Source organism: Pogoniulus pusillus, chromosome 3 (assembly GCF_015220805.1).
Source record: "Pogoniulus pusillus isolate bPogPus1 chromosome 3, bPogPus1.pri, whole genome shotgun sequence".
NCBI classification, from domain to species: domain Eukaryota; kingdom Metazoa; phylum Chordata; class Aves; order Piciformes; family Lybiidae; genus Pogoniulus; species Pogoniulus pusillus.
In genome coordinates, this window is record NC_087266.1 from 2,465,687 (window position 1) to 2,485,550 (window position 19,864).

General features: G+C 46.6%; 1 protein-coding gene across 8 annotated transcripts in view; it reads right to left on the reverse strand.

Annotated features, from left to right (window-relative positions):
* The window catches only part of TENM4 (teneurin transmembrane protein 4), a 704,151-nt gene that overhangs the window by 215,427 nt on the left and 468,860 nt on the right, over positions 1–19,864 (reverse strand). For all 8 annotated transcript variants that reach the window (XM_064168972.1, XM_064168982.1, XM_064168953.1 and 5 more), the window contains 2 exons: positions 10,816–10,986; positions 4,332–4,546 (listed from right to left, as the gene is read on the reverse strand). In XM_064168972.1, the coding sequence (XP_064025042.1) occupies positions 4,332–4,546; positions 10,816–10,986 (386 nt within the window). The remainder of the gene's footprint in view (positions 1–4,331; positions 4,547–10,815; positions 10,987–19,864) is intronic.

Genomic DNA, 19,864 nt, shown 5'->3' on the forward strand with positions numbered 1-19,864 from the left:
TGCTGCTGCCAGGGGCACAGGACAAAGTAAATGGTATCTCACCCTGCTAGGAGCAAGCAGCTGAAGGTCAGTGACCAGCAGCCCACAACAGTTGTTTTCCTCCTCTGGCAGCTTTTTGTCCTAGGCAACTGCCTGCTTTGCCTGTGCCCACAGCCCACCAGTTCAGTGCAGGCAAATGTTACAATTGCCACTGGATTCTCTTTCATCTTAGAATCATATAATCAACCTGCTGGAAGAGACCTCCAAGCTCATGCAGCCCAACCTAGCACCCAGCCCTAGCCAGTTCAACCAGACCATGGCACTAAGTGCCTGATCCAGGCTTTGCTTCAGCACCTCCAGGGACAGTGACTCCACCACCTCCCTGGGTAGCCCATTCCAATGCCAAAATGTCCAGTGCCAGATACAGGTGAAATGTAAGTTATAGCAATTCCTCTACCACCCAATGGCTCCCCCCCAGCAGAGAAGGTGGAATTATGACAGAGCAGACCCAGGGGCTGAAATGAAAACAGATTTAACTAAGCAGCCAAATTAACAGAAATGTCAGTACAAAACACACAAAGCTATACTCAACTCAGCAAAGGTGCAGCAGGCACAACAACCACAAAGGCACTCACCCAGAGCAGGAAGAGGAGACAAGTCTTGAAGAGAAGCCCAAGCAAGAGGCTCTAACAGAGAACTCCCTTCTCTGCCCCAACCTTCCCCCTTTATGCTGAGTGTGATGACCACGGTGTGGGATGCACCTGCAGCCAATTCAAGTCAGCACAGGTGGCAGACTCAGAGCTGCTAATGGCCTGCAGCCCATGGCTGCCTGGGATCCTGTCCCAGCAAAAACAGAACAACCACTTAAGAGAAGATTCTTTTCTGCAGTGGTTTGATTGTGGCTGCTGCTGCCAGGGGCACAGGACAAAGTAAATGGTATCTCACCCTGCTAGGAGCAAGGACCAACCAGCTGAAGGTCAGTGACCAGCAGCCCACAACAGTTGTTTTCCTCCTCTGGCAGCTTTTTGTCCTAGGCAACTGCCTGCTTTGCCTGTGCCCACAGCCCACCAGTTCAGTGCAGGCAAATGTTACAATTGTCACTGGATTCTCCTTCTCTGGGTGGATGATCTTTTATATCTTAGAGTCATAGAAACAACCAGGCTGGAAGAGACCTCCAAGCTCATCCAGCCCAACCTAGCACCCAGCCCTAGCCAATCAACCAGACCATGGCACTAAGTGCCTCAGACAGGCTTGGCTTCAATACCTCCAGGGACAGTGACTCCACCACCTCCCTGGGCAGCCCATTCCAATGCCAAAACGTCCAGTGCCAGATACAGGTGAAATGTAAGTTATAGCAGTTACTCCACTACCCAATGGCTCACCCCCAGCAGAGAAGGTGGAATTATGACAGAGCAGACCCAGGGGCTGAAATGAAAACAGATTTCACTAAATACCTAAATTAATAGAAATCTCAGTATAAAATACAGAAAGCTATACTCAACTCAGCAAAGGTGCAGCAGGCACAACATCCACAAAGGCACTCACCCAGAGCAGGAAGAGAAGTCTTGAAGAGAAGCCCAAGCAAGAGGCTCTAACAGAGAACTCCCTTCTCTGCCCCAAACCTTCCCCCTTTATGCTGAGTGTAATGACCACGGTGTGGGATGCACCTGCAGCCAATTCAAGTCAGCACAGGTGGCAGACTCAGAGCTGCTAATGGCCTGCAGCCCATGGCTGCCTGGGATCCTGTCCCAGCAAAACCAGAACCACCACTTAAGAGAAGATTCTTTTCTGCAGTAGTTTGATTGTGGCTGCTGCTGCCAGGATAACAGGATAAAGTAAATGGTATCTCACCCTGCTAGGAGCAACCAGCTGAAGGTCAGTGACCAGCAGCCCACAACAGCTGTTTTCCTCCTTTGACAGCTTTTTGTCCTAGACAACTGCCTGCTTTGCCTGTGCCCACAGCCCACCAGTTCAGTGCAGGCAAATGTTACAATTGTCACTGGATTCTCTTTCTCTGCATGGATGATCTTTTATATCTTAGAATCAACCAGGCTAGAAGAGACCTCCAAGCTCATCCAGTCCAAACTAGCACCCAGCCCTAGCCAGTCAACCAGACCATGGCACTAAGTGCCTCAGACAGGCTTTGCTTCAGCACCTCCAGGGACAGTGACTCCACCACCTCCCTGGGCAGCCCATTCCAATGCCAAAATGTCCAGTGCCAGATACAGGTGAAATGTAAGTTATAGCAGTTCCTCTACCACCCAATGGCTCCCCCCCAGCAGAGAAGGTGGAATTGTGACAGAGCAGACCCAGGGGCTGAAATGAAAACAGATTTAACTAAGCAGCCAAATGAATAGAAATCTCAGTACAAAACACACAAAGTTATACTCAACTCAGCAAAGGTGCAGCAGGCACAACAACCACAAAGGCACTCACCCAGAGCAGGAAGAGAAGACAAGTCTTGAAGAGAAGCCCAAGCAAGAGGCTCTAACAGAGAACTCCCTTCTCTGCCCCAAACCTTCCCCCTTTATGCTGAGTGTGATGACCACGGTGTGGGATGCACCTGTAGCCAATTCAAGTCAGCACAGGTGGCAGACTCAGAGCTGCTAATGGCCTGCAGCCCATGGCTGCCTGGGATCCTGTCCCAGCAAAAACAGAACAACCACTTAAGAGAAGATTCTTTTCTGCAGTAGTTTGATTGTGGCTGCTGCTGCCAGGGGCACAGGACAAAGTAAATGGTATCTCACCCTGCTAGGAGCAAGCAGCTGAAGGTCAGTGACCAGCAGCCCACAACAGCTGTTTTCCTCTTCTGGCAGCTTTTTGTCCTAGGCAACTGCCTGCTTTGCCTGTGCCCACAGCCCACCAGTTCAGTGCAGGCAAATGTTACAATTGTCACTGGATTCTCCTTCTCTGGGTGGATCATCTTTTACATCTTAGAATCATAGAAACAACCAGGCTGGAAGAGACCTCCAAGCTCATCCAGCCCAACCTAGCACCCAGCCCTATCCAGTCAACCAGACCATGGCACTAAGTGCCTCATCCAGTCTTGAACACCTCCAGAGACAGCATCTCATACAAATATCTCCTTCCCTTCATTACCTTGGGCAAAATGTTTCTTTAATTGCCATTGACTCTTCTTCAGTCAGCTGAAAATGCTTTCATGCTACTGAACTAAATAACTGACTTGTGGACATCCTTCCTGGTAAAGAATAGCTTTCTCTTCCTCATCTTTTGGTTTCTGTTTGCTAACTTGTCAGACAGACCTTCTCTGTGCTTTGGCACTTTTATTTTTGCTTTCAGCTCCTTGTCTGAGGCTACTTCTGCCCTCCTGTTCCTTGCCTTTTGGCATTTCTGCTGCCTTCTCTCACTCTATAATCTTGCCTTTTTCAGAGAGGCAAAGTGTATGTTTGCCTTAGCCACAATTACCTTTATTTCTAAACTTGATCTATATTTAACTCCCCTCCCTTGTAATTGCTGCTGCTGCTGTTACTCTGGCATTCCTTCATGGTCTTGTATCAGCCTTTTGCTCTAGTACTCATACCATCCAACTGGGTCTCTTCCTACCTGTTTGAGTCTATGATTCTATGATCCTGATGCCAAGCTGGTAGGTGATTCTTTTCCCTGAATGCTACATTTGTTTGCCACTCTCTTATCATAGAATCATAGAATCAGTCAGGGTTGGAAGGGTGCACAAGGATCAGCCAGTGCCAACCCCCCTGCCATTGCCAGGGACACCCTTGCCAGAGCCCCATCCAGCCTGGCCTTAAACACCTCCAGGGACAAGGCCTCAACTACCTCCCTGGGCAACCCATTCCAGCCTCTCACCACTCTCCTGCTCAACAACTTCCTCCTCATGTCCAGTTTCAGTCTCCCCACCTCCAGCTTCGCTTCATTGCCCCCAGTCCTGCCACTCCCTGGTATCCTGAAAAGTCCCTCCCCAGCTTTTTTGTAGCTCACTTCAGATGCTGGAAGGCCACAAGAAGGTCCCCTGGGAGCCTCCTCTTCTTCAGCCTGCACAGCCCCAACTCTTTCAGGCTGTGCTCACAGCAGAGCTGCTGCAGCCCTCTCAGCATCCTCCTGGCCCTGCTCTGGACAGGCTCCAGCATCCCCACATTCTCCTTGTCATGGGGGCTGCAGAACTGGACACTGTACTCCAGGTGGGGTCTCACCAGAGCAGATTAAGTGTCATCTCTAACTCTGAAATGGCTTTAGAAATTAGGCCAGAAGACAGAGAGGCACAGTAGGAAAGCACTCCTATAGCAGGACTGGAGGAATAGCTGAAATAAACCCATAAACCATAGGAATATACAATTTAAGATAACTCGTATTGAATTGAAATGAGGTTCCATTACCTGTGTATGTGATGGTGGGAGGCCTTTTCTGCCATAGATGCCAACCAGAGCAGCCTTTCCTAAAGACACATTGAATTTCAGATGCACTGGGTGGTCGATGAACACCTGAGATCTCCAAAAGACACCAGGAGGGATCTTCTGTGTGGCTCGTCTTCCAACATCAATTTCTCCAGAGTCTATAAAACTGTCCTCTGGAAAGAAACTACTGGGCTTTCCTGCCAAAACACAGGAACAAGAATCTTGGATTAGCCTTAGATCCATGAAGTAATCCAATCAGACTGGTATCTCTGACACTGATCTTCAGAAATAGTCTCTCAGTGCTCGGAGGTCTTCGGGGTACTTTGTCTGTCTAATCTACATGCTTACAGGAGGAAAACTTGAAGGGTTATTCCTGGCTTCCATAAGTGTTTGGTTTAAAAACATGAACATGGGAAGAACAACCTGGAGAAAAAAGAGTCTTTTTGTTTAAGTTCTAACATCACAGAGTGTGTAATTGCAGTCTGAAGACAAATGGTTTTATTGCCTGACTTCATATCACAAATGAAGAGAAGTTCAAAGAGGGAGAAGTCAGCATTAAATTAGCAAAGAGAAGTGTTGTTAGAGTGAGGCAGACATGTCACAGAATGGAATGGCAGCGTGGAGAACAGCAGCATGAACAATGCCTAAGTGGGGAAAGGAAAATGTTTCTCTCTTAAATTAGTTCTTGACAGTGGTAGCAGCATCTGAAATTTGTTCAATGGTCTAAAAATACCCAAAGAGTACAACAGCACTGAGAAAAATGAAGGGAATCAAACCCTGCACTTGAGTAACATCTACTAAGAAACATGACAAGTTTTAGCTGCATTCCAATCCAGTCTCTATAGTGTGTTATGATTATTCATCTTCTTGCACAAGACAAGCAAATGCAGGCATCTGCTTCTTATAGGTACCACCAGGTTGGAGAGCCTGAGTATCCACATGACAATGGTACAGCTCACGATGTCCAAGGGAATCAGCAGGGAGCTCAGCATCCCTGGAAAACACACCTGAGAAGCTCAGGTTAGAAATTCACAGACTCACAGTTCTCAAAACTGATGGCCACTTCAAAAAAAAAAGTGAGCCCAAAGATAAGCCTAGAAAACAAAGGGCAGAATGAACAACAAATGCCAGAGTGTGACCTTTGAAGCCTTGGCTATAAGCACTGGGGCATATCTTCACCTGCACTGCATAAAGATGATGAGGAAGGTGACTGCTTACCAAACAGCCTTTAAGGTCACTTCTAGTTGGAAAGCATGCAGTAAAGAACTGGCTTTATTATGGAGAGCATCATGCCACCAGCTAAGACTAATTCTTCACTTGAGAATTTCAAACACATTTGTTATCTCCATGCCCTTGCAGCAGAGTGTTCTGTATTTCACAGGTGAGTCAAGAAAATGAGCAGAAAACTTCCAGATAGCTCCAATTTTTGGTAGGAAAATGACACTGCTGGGTTGGGCTTTGTTTGTTTGGGATTTCTTTTTGCCTTTCAGAACCTCCATTTGGGAAATGGGAAACAAAAAAAAACCATCTTTCCCTACCCATCACGAATTCAGTCTTAGAACTGACTTGCTGCATTGGAAAAGTGATTGGTAGAACAACCTTTCATTTTATTGTTTCAAATGACAAGATTTCCTTTGCCATGATGTTAATTATCTCTCCTGAAACTTCTCCAGGTACCCATCATAAACTGTCCAAAAGAAACAGATGGAAATTGCAAGCTGACTCTGAAAATCCATATGGAAATTCTCTACACTTTAGCTGCTAACAAAAGAAAGAGCTGAAGGTGTTTCTTAGTAGGATGGAGAATTTCTCTCTCTCTCTCTCTGTTTTTTTTCCCCCCTTTTAAACTGATGTAAAATCTCTTAGTAGAACTTTTGGTCCCAATAAGACTAACCCCTTAGAGGTAGCAGCTGCTGGAGCAGGACTTGATGGCACTTTTCACTCGTGTGCTATCTTGTGCCAGGAGTTTTATGCACAGCAGCACAGCCTAGAAAGCACAGGGTGTATACATGTTCATAGAACAAAAAGCTTCTGCTGAGTTTATAAGCTTTTTTCATTTATCCTTATTCATTGCATGAAAATAAATACTAGGGGGAGAAAATCTGAAGGCTTTTTATCCTTTTTTTTTAGTCAAAGTGTGTATTTAACTAGAGGTAATCAGAAGCAGGTTAAGTAAATGGACATTGTTTCCGAATCGCTTTGTGCCGAGAGAGCACAACTGCACACTGAAAAATCAGCTAGCTTGATTCCAAAGGGGATTACTTTATCAACTGGATTGTTAATATTTATTTGGCCTGCTAAAAATGACTTTTCCCACTGCCAGGATTAAAGGAAACAGCTCCCCTGTCTTCATGCAAAGTTTCTGATTCCATTATCGTTAAGATGGAAGGGTTCAGTAGTCTCTGAGAAGCCAGCTCAAGACGTGGCATGGAGCACATGGAGTGAAGGATGGATTTTTCTGATTGCTGCTGACATGTTTTAGAGATCCTTGCAAATTCAGGTGAGAACTTGAAGTATTTGCTATGCACCCTGCTTGTCCATTAATAAGGCTGCACGTTGGAGTGAAGCAGGGAATGTGGGAGAGGCTTTAATATGGTAGCTCTTGCTACCGCAAGAGAGAGCCTGGAGAGGTTGAGCACAATGTGTGCTCTGCCTGTGCAAACATCAGTGCCTGCTCATGCCAGCCAAAAGGCTTCTGTCATGGCAAAAGACAGTTCCACTGATACCATTGTTTGTGCACACAGCCACAAAGTTTGTGTCTCCTCTTGGTGGGCAGTTGTACCTCTGAGAAGCTGATAACCTAGGAGTTATTACATCATGTTGCCAGAAGTTGACATCTTTGCTGGTACAGAAGCCCAAAGAAAGGCTCTCTTCACCAGGATGAACTCAGCCCCTGAAATCTATCCCAGTTTCATTCCTTTTTTAACCTACAGTAGGGCTGGGTCCTTCACAAAGAAAGCACAATAAGAAAGCCATTTCAGCTTCTAATCAGAAATTAGGTTTTAATCACAGTGTCTGACTCCTTAAAATTAACTTTGGGTCTGAATTCTTAATTGGGCTGTCAATTACTTTGTTCTTTCCACACAATAGCTTGAACTTTGCAGTTGCTGTAGCAACTACTCCTAATTTAACTTGGGATATCAAAATGAACTATTTCATTTCAAGCCTTGCTGAATCTGCTTGTATTTTTGACAGCAAGGTACCCTGACTCATCAAAACACTTAAGGACACACTTACTTTTCTCTGACTTCAATCACAGTTAATTACATGCTTAAATATAAGCATGTGATTAAGTGTTTTGCTAAACAGGAATGGGCTTAAGCACAGGTAAATGCTGTGCTGGAGTACAGCCACAGCTGAGAAGGAATGACTTGCTGAGAATTGGCAAGACAGCAGGAATGATACATTCAGATCAGCTGGAAGGATCTTCTAGCACACTCCACCTTATTTCCTTGTGATGAAGAAGACTTTCAAATGGATTTCAATCCACCTCAATCACTCTGATTTAGAAGAGCAGCCACACAATGCTGCTAGTCCAGAATTAGCTGTATAGTCACTTGATGGGGAGAGAGAGAGAGATGCATTTTCAGGCTGATGCTCCTGCAATAAAGATGCTGTTCTGATGTGTTTTTAAGTCAGGACAAGATATTCTCCTCTAAAGCCTACAGATTCCCTAAGATCCATACAAAGCCCTAATGTGATGGGTCTTCTAGTGAGGGTATTTCCCTGATTCCTCTTTTGGCAGAGCTTCTTTGACATCAATTAAAACTGCTGATGTCACTATAAGCATGGCTGTAAAAGAAGCCAAGCAGAGGTCTTTGATTTGGACAGCAGCTTTGGATCCATCCATTTAGTTTCCTTTTGACTTTTAAAAGGAAACTGACAGATCAAAACCAGGATTTTTCAAAAAGAGAACAGATGGCAAGTTGGAGGGGGGGGGGAGAAAAAAAGGATCTGTCACAAAGTATTTTTGAATACAACAGCAGGGATATCTGCAGCTTGCTGTACTGTCTACTAAGGTTTGCTGAGAATAACCTGCTTAGCTGATTTTTTCCCTTGTAGCAACTTGATGTCAGCCATCAGTTCTAGTGAATACACTGTTTTAAGGAGCCTACCTAATTAGGGCCTCTATTTGGACTAATAAGGACAGATAAGCTCTTCAAGACAAAAATGCTACAATTCAGTTGAATTAAAAATGTAAACATAGGCTCTCAGCCAAAGACTAAGGAACTTCTGAATTCACCAGGCTGCCAGAACAGTAGCAGTCATCTTATCTCTCACCCACAAAACCTCCCCCTCCAAAAGAGCTCCCCAAAATAGCCAAGCAGCTCAGTTTTGCTGGATCCTGTTAATCTCATGGAAAGAAGCTCCACACACAAACAAAAGAGCTTTCTGAACATTTGAATTTCTCATTTCTCCAACTAAGTCTTGGGAAGGACAAAACACCTTTCCTTTGCAAGACTTGGCAGGTACTTTTGGCAGTGCTGCTTCTGTAACATGTACACAGCAACGTGAAGCTCATGGATAATGAGTTTCTGACCCATCAGCTGCTTCTTTAACATGTACACAGCAATGTGAAGCTCATGGATAATGAGTTTCTGACCCATCAGCTGCTTCTTTAACCTGTACACAGCAATGTGAAGCTCATGGATAATGAGTTTCTGACCCATCAGCTGCTTCTGTAACATGTACACAGCAATGTGAAGCTCGTGGATAATGAATTTCTGACCCATCAGCTGCTTCTTTAACCTGTACACAGCAATGTGAAGCTCATGGATGAGGAGTTTCTGACCCATCAGCTGCTTCTTTAACATGTACACAGCAATGTGAAGCTCATGGATGAGGAGTTTCTGACCCATCAGCTGCTTCTGTAACATGTACACAGCAATGTGAAGCTCGTGGATAATGAGTTTCTGACCCATCAGCTGCTTCTTTAACATGTACACAGCAATGTGAAGCTCATGGATAATGAGTTTCTAACCCATCAGCTGCTTCTTTAACATGTACACAGCAATGTGAAGCTCATGGATGATTTTCTGACCCATCAGCTGCTTCTTTAACATGTACACAGCAGTGTGAAGCTCATGGATAATGAGTTTCTAACCCATCAGCTGCTTCTTTAACCTGTACACAGCAATGTGAAGCTCATGGATGATTTTCTGACCCATCAGCTGCTTCTTTAACATGTACACAGCAATGTGAAGCTCGTAGATAATGAGTTTCTAACCCATCAGCTGCTTCTTTAACCTGTACACAGCAATGTGAAGCTCATGGATGATTTTCTGACTCATCAGCTGCTTCTTTAACATGTACACAGCAACGTGAAGCTCATGGATAATGATTTTCTGACCCATCAGCTGCTTCTTTAACATGTACACAGCAATGTGAAGCTCATGGATAATGAGTTTCTGACCCATCAGCTGCTTCTTTAACCTGTACACAGCAATGTGAAGCTCATGGATAATGAGTTTCTGACCCATCAGCTGCTTCTTTAACATGTACACAGCAGTGTGAAGCTCATGGATGATTTTCTGACCCATCAGCTGCTTCTTTAACCTGTACACAGCAATGTGAAGCTCGTGGATGAGGAGTTTCTGACCCATCAGCTGCTTCTTTAACCTGTACACAGCAATGTGAAGCTCATGGATAATGAGTTTCTGACCCATCAGCTGCTTCTTTAACATGTACACAGCAGTGTGAAGCTCATGGATGATTTTCTGACCCATCAGCTGCTTCTTTAACATGTACACAGCAGTGTGAAGCTCATGGATGATTTTCTGACCCATCAGCTGCTTCTTTAACATGTACACAGCAATGTGAAGCTTGTGGATAATGAATTTCTGACCCATCAGCTGCTTCTTTAACATGTACCCAGCAATGTGAAGCTCATGGATAATGACTTCCTGACCCATCAGCTGCTTCTAAATTCAGTCAGAAGTGCAAGCTGTCAACATCATGATACTTTGTGGAGGTCAGCCTTTTTATCTGGCTGGTTTTGCAAAGTGGTGTCCAGCTCTGGAGTGCTAATAGCCCTCAAAGCATTTGAGACCAGGTGGCAACAAGTAGGCAAACCCAAGCATCGTTGTGCTTGCTGAAGAGAAAGCTTCATTCAGTGCTCCAGGAATCACTTAATTTCCAAGTCACACTTTTTTCCCCCATGAAAACAGCCACCCAAGGCAGGGTTTTCATGAGGTAGCCTGTGGGATATGGTACAGATGGTTCCACCTTGGGAATGCCTTAGATGTATTATGAAGGTTGCACAGAGTTTTATTACATTAGTGGACATCAGAAGGTATGAAGCTTAGAAACACATGGAAACAAGACTGAAGACTACCAGTGGCAGGCGTGAAAGACGGGAGAAAAGCACCCGATGATGGCATCATCAAGAAGAATGGAACATGAGGTTGGGTGGCTGGAGTTCAGAGGAGGACAGAAGACTCACAACATGGACACACACCAACCATACCTTCACTGGTTCCTTTGCCTTTCCTGTCAGGTAACTCTAACCCTGTGCCCCCCGAAGGATATAAGGAGACGTCCGTTGGCACTGGCCAACTGCTGGCTGTGTCTTCCGTGATTTCATACAGCTGCCCTTCCATCGGCTGCAGGTGCCAGTTTAGGCCAAACAGGTGCATGGCTGTGGTGAGCAATGAGAAAAGTCATCTTTTTCTGTTTGGGAGAGTGTCACAACTAGAGGGGTGCTTTCTAAGCCCTCACTTCACTGCCCTTATTAGCGGTCACTCTTTAGGACAAGAACAGGATTAATGCACTTAAAAAGCCCTTTCTGCTTGTACCATAACAAGTCCTTAGGTCCTTCCACCCTCTTAAACTTGGTTTGTATCAGTCCACTCTCCTTCCAGCAGGAACCACTCCTGACTGGTGCTCTGTGTGATAGAATAAGCAGGCAGAGTGTTTCAGGCAGCTCCCAAGGCTGAGGTGACAATGAGGTGAGCACGGAAATACAAGGAGCGTTATTTATCCACCAACCAATAATTCCAGGCAGCTTCTCTCTGCTTTGTTTTGCTGCATTCACAGCTTATGATGTAAGCAGTTTGTTGGGGTTTTTTACCCACCAATTACACACAAAAGCTCTTATAGACATCTCTGACAGTTCTTCCTGGATAAGACCAAGTGAAAACTAAGGCAGTATAAGATCTAGCTTGCCACACACACCTCCGAGCTCAGCACCAGGGCTGTGAGACACTGTGACTGAGCACAGCTTCTCCTATTCAGATCAAAGATACATCCTCAAGATCTGAATAGAAGCAGCATCATTTAGATATGTGTGATATCAGGGCATAGCTTTCTGCAGGTTTCTGGGCTGTGCAAAGTCATCCAGTGCACATGAGAATCTATTTCAAGGCATTAGTGGAAGACAAGTGAAGTTAAGGAACAAGAGAGAGTACTTAAAAAGCAAGCACAGGCATGAGGAGTACGGAAAACCAAATGCTTACACAACTCATACTTCATAGAATCAGTCAGGGTTGGAAGGGAGCACAAGGATCAGACAGTGCCAACCCCCCTGCCATGCCCAGGGACACCCTACCCTAGAGCAGGCTGCACACAGCCTCAGCCAGCCTGGCCTCAAACATCTCCAGCCATGGGGCCTCAACCACCTCCCTGGGCAACCCACTCCAGCCTCTCACCACTCTCCTGCTCAACAACTTCCTCCTCACTTCCAGTTTGCATCTCCCCACCTCCAGCTTTGCTCCATTCCCCCCAATCCTGCCACTCCCTGTTATCCTGAAAAGTCCCTCCCCAGCTTTCTTGTAGCCCCCTTCAGATACTGGAAGGCCACAAGAAGGTCCCCTGGGAGCCTCCTTTGCTCCAGCCTGCACAGCCCCAACTCTTTGAGTCTGTGCTCACAGCAGAGCTGCTCCAACCCTCTGAGCATCCTTGTGGCCCTTCTCTGGACATGCTCCAGCATGTAGACATCCCTCCTGTAATAGGGGCTCTAAAACTGGATGCAGTACTCCAGGTGGAGTCTCACCCCTTGAAAATAAAAAGCAAAGAATGTGGCTTCCTGTATCAGTTCTTCCTTCCTCAACACAAACATTTCATACTTAATCAGTATCCACTTTAGCTCCAGGCTTTACCCAGCTAAATGAGCTGATGCTTGCTGTGCTGGGAGTGACATTTCTTTTTGAAGGGAACACCTCAGTATTTTACACTGCCATCTCTCCAGGAAACTGTACAACAGCACTGGCATCACAGCCACTTAGTGCACACAAAACCAGTCAAGAAACAGAGCATTTCTGTTGCCTACAGTTCTCCTTTTGTTCACAAAGACACATCTGAGCTTGGCAAACCCTGTCAGGGACAAGGAGGTAGTTTATTTAAACCTGTGCATCAGGAAAAATCTCTTCAAGAGGACTGAAAAGTAATCTGAGTAGTTCTCCAAACCCAGGATATTTAAGCAATTTAGCAAAATCAGTGGGGTTTTTTCCACTTCACTCTCAATTAGTTTATCTATCATTCACTAACACAAATAAGCTGTAGACGTACTGGAAGGTGTTTGGAGCAGGGCAGCAAGGCTGGGGAGGGGCCTGGAGCACAGTCCTGTGAGGAGAGGCTGAGGGAGCTGGGGGTGTGCAGCCTGCAGAAGAGGAGGCTCAGGGCTGACCTCATTGCTGATTACAGCTCCCTGAAGGGAGGCTGTAGCCAGGTGGGGTTGGGCTCTGCTGCCAGGCAAGCAGCAAGAGAAGAAGGGGACAGAGTCTGAAGCTGTGCCAGGGGAGGTCTAGGCTGGATGTGAGGAGGAAGTTCCTGGCAGAGAGAGTGATTGGCACTGGAATGGGCTGCCCAGGGAGGTGGTGGAGTGGCTGTGACTGAAGGTGTTGAATCCAAGCCTGGATGACACACTTAGTGGTCTGGTTGATTGGCCAGGGCTAGGCACTAGGTTGGACTGCATGAGCTTGGAGGTCTCTTCCAACCTGATTGATTCTATGATTGTAAGAGAAACTTTTGCCTCTTAGTACATGACTCAGATGACAAAGTCATGGTCCTGTTGATTGGCCAGGGCTGGGTGCTAGGTTGGACTGGACGAGCTTGGCAGTCTCTTTCCAACCTGGTTGACTCTATGATTCTAAGCTGGTTTTGCATTACTATGACATCACAAAACAGCATGAAAGCAAAACTGTCCTCTTACCCTAAGTGGGAACTGGCCTGTTAGCAGTCTTGAGCATTAGAGAAGAAAACACTCCCAAGCATCACAAAACAGCATGAAAGCAAAACTGTCCTTTCACCAAAAGTGGGAGCTGGTTTGTTAGCAGTCTTGACCATTAGAAAAGAAAACACTCCCAAGCATCAAGAATGATCTCCCAAGAATCTGTTCCCAGCTCAATCACCTTTGTACAAGTACACATAGCAAGAAGGAATGTCACCAGCACAAGTGGCAAGTCAACCAAGATACTTTGGGCAGAAGGGTTGGTGTTGGTATTTTCATCTGAAGGAGTATATTTACATGGCACAGAAACTGTGCAAGGGAAGAAAGGAAAACAGTCTGGGAGCAAGGAATTTGCATTGCTATGCTTGCATAATAACTTTCTGTTTATAGGTCCCACATCTTGAGGGTGCCTTGGCACTTCACTGCTATTTAACCTCATAAAACCTCATCAAGGCAGGAATCTGTTGTTTCTGATTTGCAGAGAGAACTGCAGCAGATGAAAGGGCTGCCTCGGTTCACTTGTTTGGGCATTACAAGGTGATTTGGTGTTAATTCACTTAATTAACTCCCTGCACACATGTTCACAAGTCCCAACAGGCACTTCATGCACCCCTTCACCATCAGGTTTTGTGCTAAGGTCAATACTGGATGCTGACTGAGAATTAAGTCCTTCCAGCCTGGACCTTTCAAGGCACCAGAGTGTTAGCCAGGTACTGCTGAGCTGTTAGAGAGCTCTGGTATTTAGGTGCTCTGAGCATGCCCAACTTTCTGTGTTTCACCATGGGCATGTTTGTAGTTCCAAGCAGAAAGAAAACTGTACTGTTTGCCTCTCCAAATTCAGGCAAACCTAAACAGCTGGCAGCCCAGATGTTAATGCTGGCCCTAAGTGCTGAATCCTAACTCCATCTACCAGATGGCCTCATATGACAGTGACTTGAATGCACTCACAGTGGGCATCTCTGGTTCAGGTAGGAATTCAGCCAGTGCTGGGGTTTTATGTTTCACTTGCTCTGTCCTATGAATATCACAATCTAAGAGCTACATAAACTCTTAAGAACACACTGAAAGGACATTTCTTTCCAGAAGAGCATTGTTTCCCTTCCTTCTCTCTCATGTGTTGTTTGCAAACCATTATTTATTGCAAGAAAATGAAGGTGAAGATCTCAGCATTGTTTGGGCTGTACACTGAACACTTCTTCCTGCACAGAAAAGAGATTCTGAAACACCTGAGAGGAAGTATCTTATGCAGGGAACATCTTGGTTAAGTGTAATGAGAGGACCACAGGGATGCTCAGAGGGCTGCAGCAGCTCTGCTGTGAGCACAGCCTGAAAGAATTGGGGCTGTGCAGGCTGGAGCAGAGGAGGCTCCCAGGTGACCTACTTGTGGCCTTCCAGCATCTGAAGGGGGCTCCAAAAAAGCTGGGGAGGGGCTTTTCAGGATAACAGGGAGTGGCAGGAGTGGGGAGAATGGAGCAAAGCTGGAGGTGGGGAGATGCAAACTGGAAGTGAAGAGGAAGTTGTTGAGCAGGAGAGTGGTGAGAGGCTGGACTGGGTTGCCCAGGGAGGTGGTTGAGGCCCCATGGCTGGAGGTGTTTGAGGCCAGGCTGGCTGAGGCTGTGTGCAGCCTGCTCTAGGGTAGGGTGTCCCTGGGCATGGCAGGGGACTTGGAACTGGCTGCTCCTTGTGCTCCCTTCCAACTCTGACTGATTCTGTGACTGGTAGCCTGGAAGTGCTATGGCTTTTTTGCACATTAGCCATCCCCTTGGGAAACTGAATCAACCATTCCATGTCACCATTTGTCCCTAAATGTTTGCAGAATGTGCCAGAACAGAAAATATGAGAGAATTCTACATCACATAGATACTGTGCTATCATAGAGATATAAAAGCCTTGCACTAATATAGAATCATAAAATCAGCCAGGTTGGAAGAGACCTCCAAGATCATCCAGTCCAACCTAGCACTCAGCTCTGTCCAATAAACCAGACCATGGCACTAAGTGCCTCAGCCAGGCTTGGCTTCAACACCGCCAGGGCTGGTGACTCCACCACCTCCCTGGGCAGCCCATTCCAATGGCAAATCACTCTCTCTGTGAAGAACTGATATGTTAACCATATGAACATAACTAATATGGTGACTTTTGTCTTTAATAGACGTTGTTGAAAGCAAAAAGCTTTTTGTTGACATCCACTTCACTACCAAATAGTGCACAGAATTAAATAGTTTGGCTTGGAAGGGACATTTAAAAATCATCTAATCCAACTTCCCTGACATATATAGGAGCATCTTCTACTAGATCAGGTCACTCAAAGCCTTGTCTAACCTGATCTTGATAGACTTCCAGGGAAAGAGTACCCATGACTTGCCTTTGGAATGGGCTGCCCAGGGGGGTGGTGGAGTCACCATCCCTGGAGGTGTTGCAGCCAAGCCTGGCTGGGGCACTTAGTGCCATCGTCTGGTTGCTTGGGCAGGGCTGGGTGCTAGGTTGGAGTGGATGAGCTTGGAGGTCTCTTCCAACCTGGTTGATTCTGTGATTCTAGGATACATCTCAGGGAGATATCTAAATGCATCGATGCATTCAGTTCCTTAAAGGTTTTAGGAGAGGCACAAACCAACATTGGTCTGTGTTAAACTGAGGCAAAGTTGGTTTTATTTTCATGTGGGGAGAAAAAAAAAATAAGAGCAGAATCAGGGAGAAATGAAAAACCTAAGAAGGATGAGAGCCAGAACCATAGCTTTGAAGTGTTAATGCTCCTAAAAGCAAAGTGAAGCTGTAACAACAGTTTTAGATTCCTGATGTTCTCAGCCTCCAGGTCAATGGAACTCACTGTTGACATTTTCTCTGACTTCCCCCCCCCCCAACCCTTCTGATTTCTTTTTCCCTTTCTGCTCAGCTAGATGTAAGATAAGGGTCACAATGAGCAACTGCCCTCCTAAAAGCCCCCGTGTCCTTCTCCCTCCCCAGCATGCTGCTCAGCAGATATTCAGATATTGATGACTCCCCACGTATTAAAAGAGCACACAGCAATTAACAATCACTAAAGTGTACCCTTCTGTAAAATACCATGTAGCTTTCACTGCCTGGGAAGCCTCACAACATGCTCTTTGCAGAAGCTGTGCTTGCATTTCCCATGGCTAAGAAAACACTTTTGTCTTGCTTCCCTTGGAATGGAAACAACACTTAGAGGAAACCCTGCATGTGTCCTCTCTGGGCTGTTGGAGCACCAACAAGTTAGATGATATAAAGGCATCTGGGGCTTCTGGCACACTATGTTCATGTTTTCTCATGAAGCCTTTGCCTTGCCCAATGTTTTTACTGTAGCTAAGTGCCTTGAAACTTGCTGAGTGGGTAGCAAAATTTTCTGTATCTGAATAAACCACCTTATCCTTGGTCCTTAAGTCACCTCTGGCTGCCTTCTTGGTGGGGAAAATCACAGAATCAGAAAATCAAGCAGGTTGGCAGAGAGCTCCAAGCTCAGCCAGCCCAACCTAGCACCCAGCCCTGCCCAACCAACCAGACCATGGCACTAAGTGCCCCAGCCAGGCTTGGCTGCAACACCTCCAGGCACAGCCACTCCACCACCTCCCTGGGCAGCCCATTCCAATGCCAATCACTCTCTCTGACAACAACTTCCTCCTCACATCCAGCCTAGACCTGCCCTGCCACAGCTTCAGACTCTGTCCCCTTCTTCTCTTGCTGCTTGCCTGGCAGCAGAGTCCAACCTCACCTGGCTACAGCCTCCCTGCAGGCAGCTGCAGACAGCAATGAACTCTGCCCTCAGCCTCCTCTGCTGCAGGCTGCACATCCCCAGCTGCCTTAGCCTCTCCTCACAGGGTTTGTGCTCCAAGTCAAAGTCTAGTCCTTCCAGGGGTTGACTACTTTGCTGAGTTCAGCATTTCAAGCTTGGCAGTGTGCTGTGGCTGTACATTTACTGGACTCAGATTCACTTTAACAAAGCAAATTTACAAACAGTTTAGCACCAGCTAAGCTCTTTAACCATCCAAATAAATCAAAGGTCATAGTGGTGGAAGCAAGTATTATGGATTATGAGTCTTTAGGTTTTAACACAGGGTCTCCTCTGCACTGTGTTATTCCTACTCTCCAGCTGTTCGTGGAGGCCACAAGCAGCAGCATTAGCTGGTGCTATCAAGCCAAAGAAAGAACACTGCTTCCAAGTTTGTTTTGAACAGATCCAGGCTTTTGGGTATCTTTTGTATTATTGCCACTTGCTCATGCCACAACAAAACACTGAAGTCAAAACAACTTACTCAGCAGAGCAGAGAACAAAGAAACTGGTACAGCATTGAGGCTGAAAAAAGGACAAAGAAAGGTAATAATTCACATGGTCAACAAAATGGACATCTCTTGGGACAGCTTGATGGAGTGAAGGAGTTAGCAGAGAGAGGCAGATGATTGTGATAGATCACAGGGAGAAGAAAAGACAAGAAATGCTTACTGAAGTATATGAGACCCCCCAGAAATCACTCGGGTCAGCAAAGCCCTGAAAACCACATTGCTGGCCCTTTATTAGCTTGTTGCTTTGCCCAAAGCAGCAAGCTAGTGTCATAAACAACTAAACCAATCAGTTACAATGTTGGAAATTAAGGCTAGGTGGCTGAAGCCACCAGCTGCTTCTATAGGGTTTGGTAAGTGCATTCCCACAGCAGCTCACAGGCTTTGGTGCTGCCCTCCTGCCTGTCCTCTCAGAGCTAAGTCTGGTGGGTACTGCTGCTGGCTGGGTACTGCTGCTGGCTGGTGATTCCTCACCCAGTTGAAGCTCCAAGAGAAGCTAAAGAATGAATCACAGAATCATAGAATCAACCAGGTTGGAAGAGAGCTCCAAGCTCAGCCAGCCCAACCTAGCACCCAGCCCTGCCCAACCAACCAGACCATGGCACTAAGTGCCCCAGCCAGGCTTGGCTGCAACACCTCCAGCCACGGCCACTCCATCACCTCCCTGGGCAGCCCATTCCAATGCCAGTCACTCTCTCTGCCAGGAACTTCCTCCTCACATCCAGCCTAGACCTCCCTTGGCACAACTTGAGACTGTGTCCCCTTGTTCTGTTGCTGCTTGTCTGGCAGAAGAGCTCAACCCCACCTGGCTACAGCCTCCCTGCAGGCAGCAATGAGCTCTGCCCTGAGCCTCCTCTGCTGCAGGCTGCACACCTCCAGCTCCCTCAGCCTCTCCTCACAGGGCTCTGCTCCAGGCCCCTCCCCAGCCTTGTCACCTTCCTTTGGACACCTTCCAGCACCTCAACATCTCTGTGCAATTCAGGAGCCCACAACTGGACACAGCACTCAAGGTGTGCCCTGAGCAGTGCTGAGCACAGGGACAGAAGAACCTCCCTTGTCCTGCTGCCCACACTGCTCCTGAGCCAGCCCAGGATGCCATTGGCTCTGCTGCCCACCTGGGCTCCTCTCTACCAGTACCCCCAGCTCCCTTTCTCCTTGGCTGCTCTCAACCACTCTGTCCCCAGCCTGTAGTGCTCCTTGGGGTTGTTGTGGCCATGGGCAGAGGCCAATGGCATGGCATGGCATGAATAAACCAGCAACTGTTTTAAAGTTAACAACTGATCTTGCCCTGAACAGTGAATAGTTTCTCAGAATGGAAGCTTAACAAGCTGATCCCATGAAGACAGACTGAAAGAGTTTGGGCTGTTTAGAGTGGAGAAGAGGAGGCTGCAAGGTGACCTTCTTGTGGCCTTCCAGTATCTGAAGGGGGCCTACAGGAAGGCTGGGGAGGGACTATTGACAAGGTCTTGTAATGACAGGATGAGGGGAAATGGGTTTGAACTGGCAGAGGGGAGATATAGACGGATGTTAGGAGGAAGTTCTTTCCAGTGAGAGTGGTGAGACACTGGCACAGGTTGCCCAGGGAGGCTGTGGCTGCTCCCTCCCTGGAGGTGTTCAAGGCCAGGTTGGATGAAGCCTTGAGCAACCTGCTCCAGTGGGAGGTGTCCCTGCCTTTGGCAGGGGGTTGGAGCTCGATGATCCCTGAGGTCCCTTTCAACCTAAACCATTCTATGATTCTATGATTCCATCTTGCAGGTCTCTTCCAATCTAAGACATTCTAGACCATTCTATGATTCCATTTTGCAGGTCTCTTCCAATCTAAGACATTCTAGACCATACTATGATTCCATCTTGCAGGTCTCTTCCAATCTAAGACATTCTAGACCATTCTATATGATTCCATCTTGCAGGTCTCTTCCAATCTAAGACATTCTAGACCATTCTATATGATTCCATCTTGCAGGTCTCTTCCAATCTAAGACATTCTAGACCATTCTCTATGATTCCATCTTGCAGGTCTCTTCCAATCTAAGACATTCTAGACCATTCTCTATGA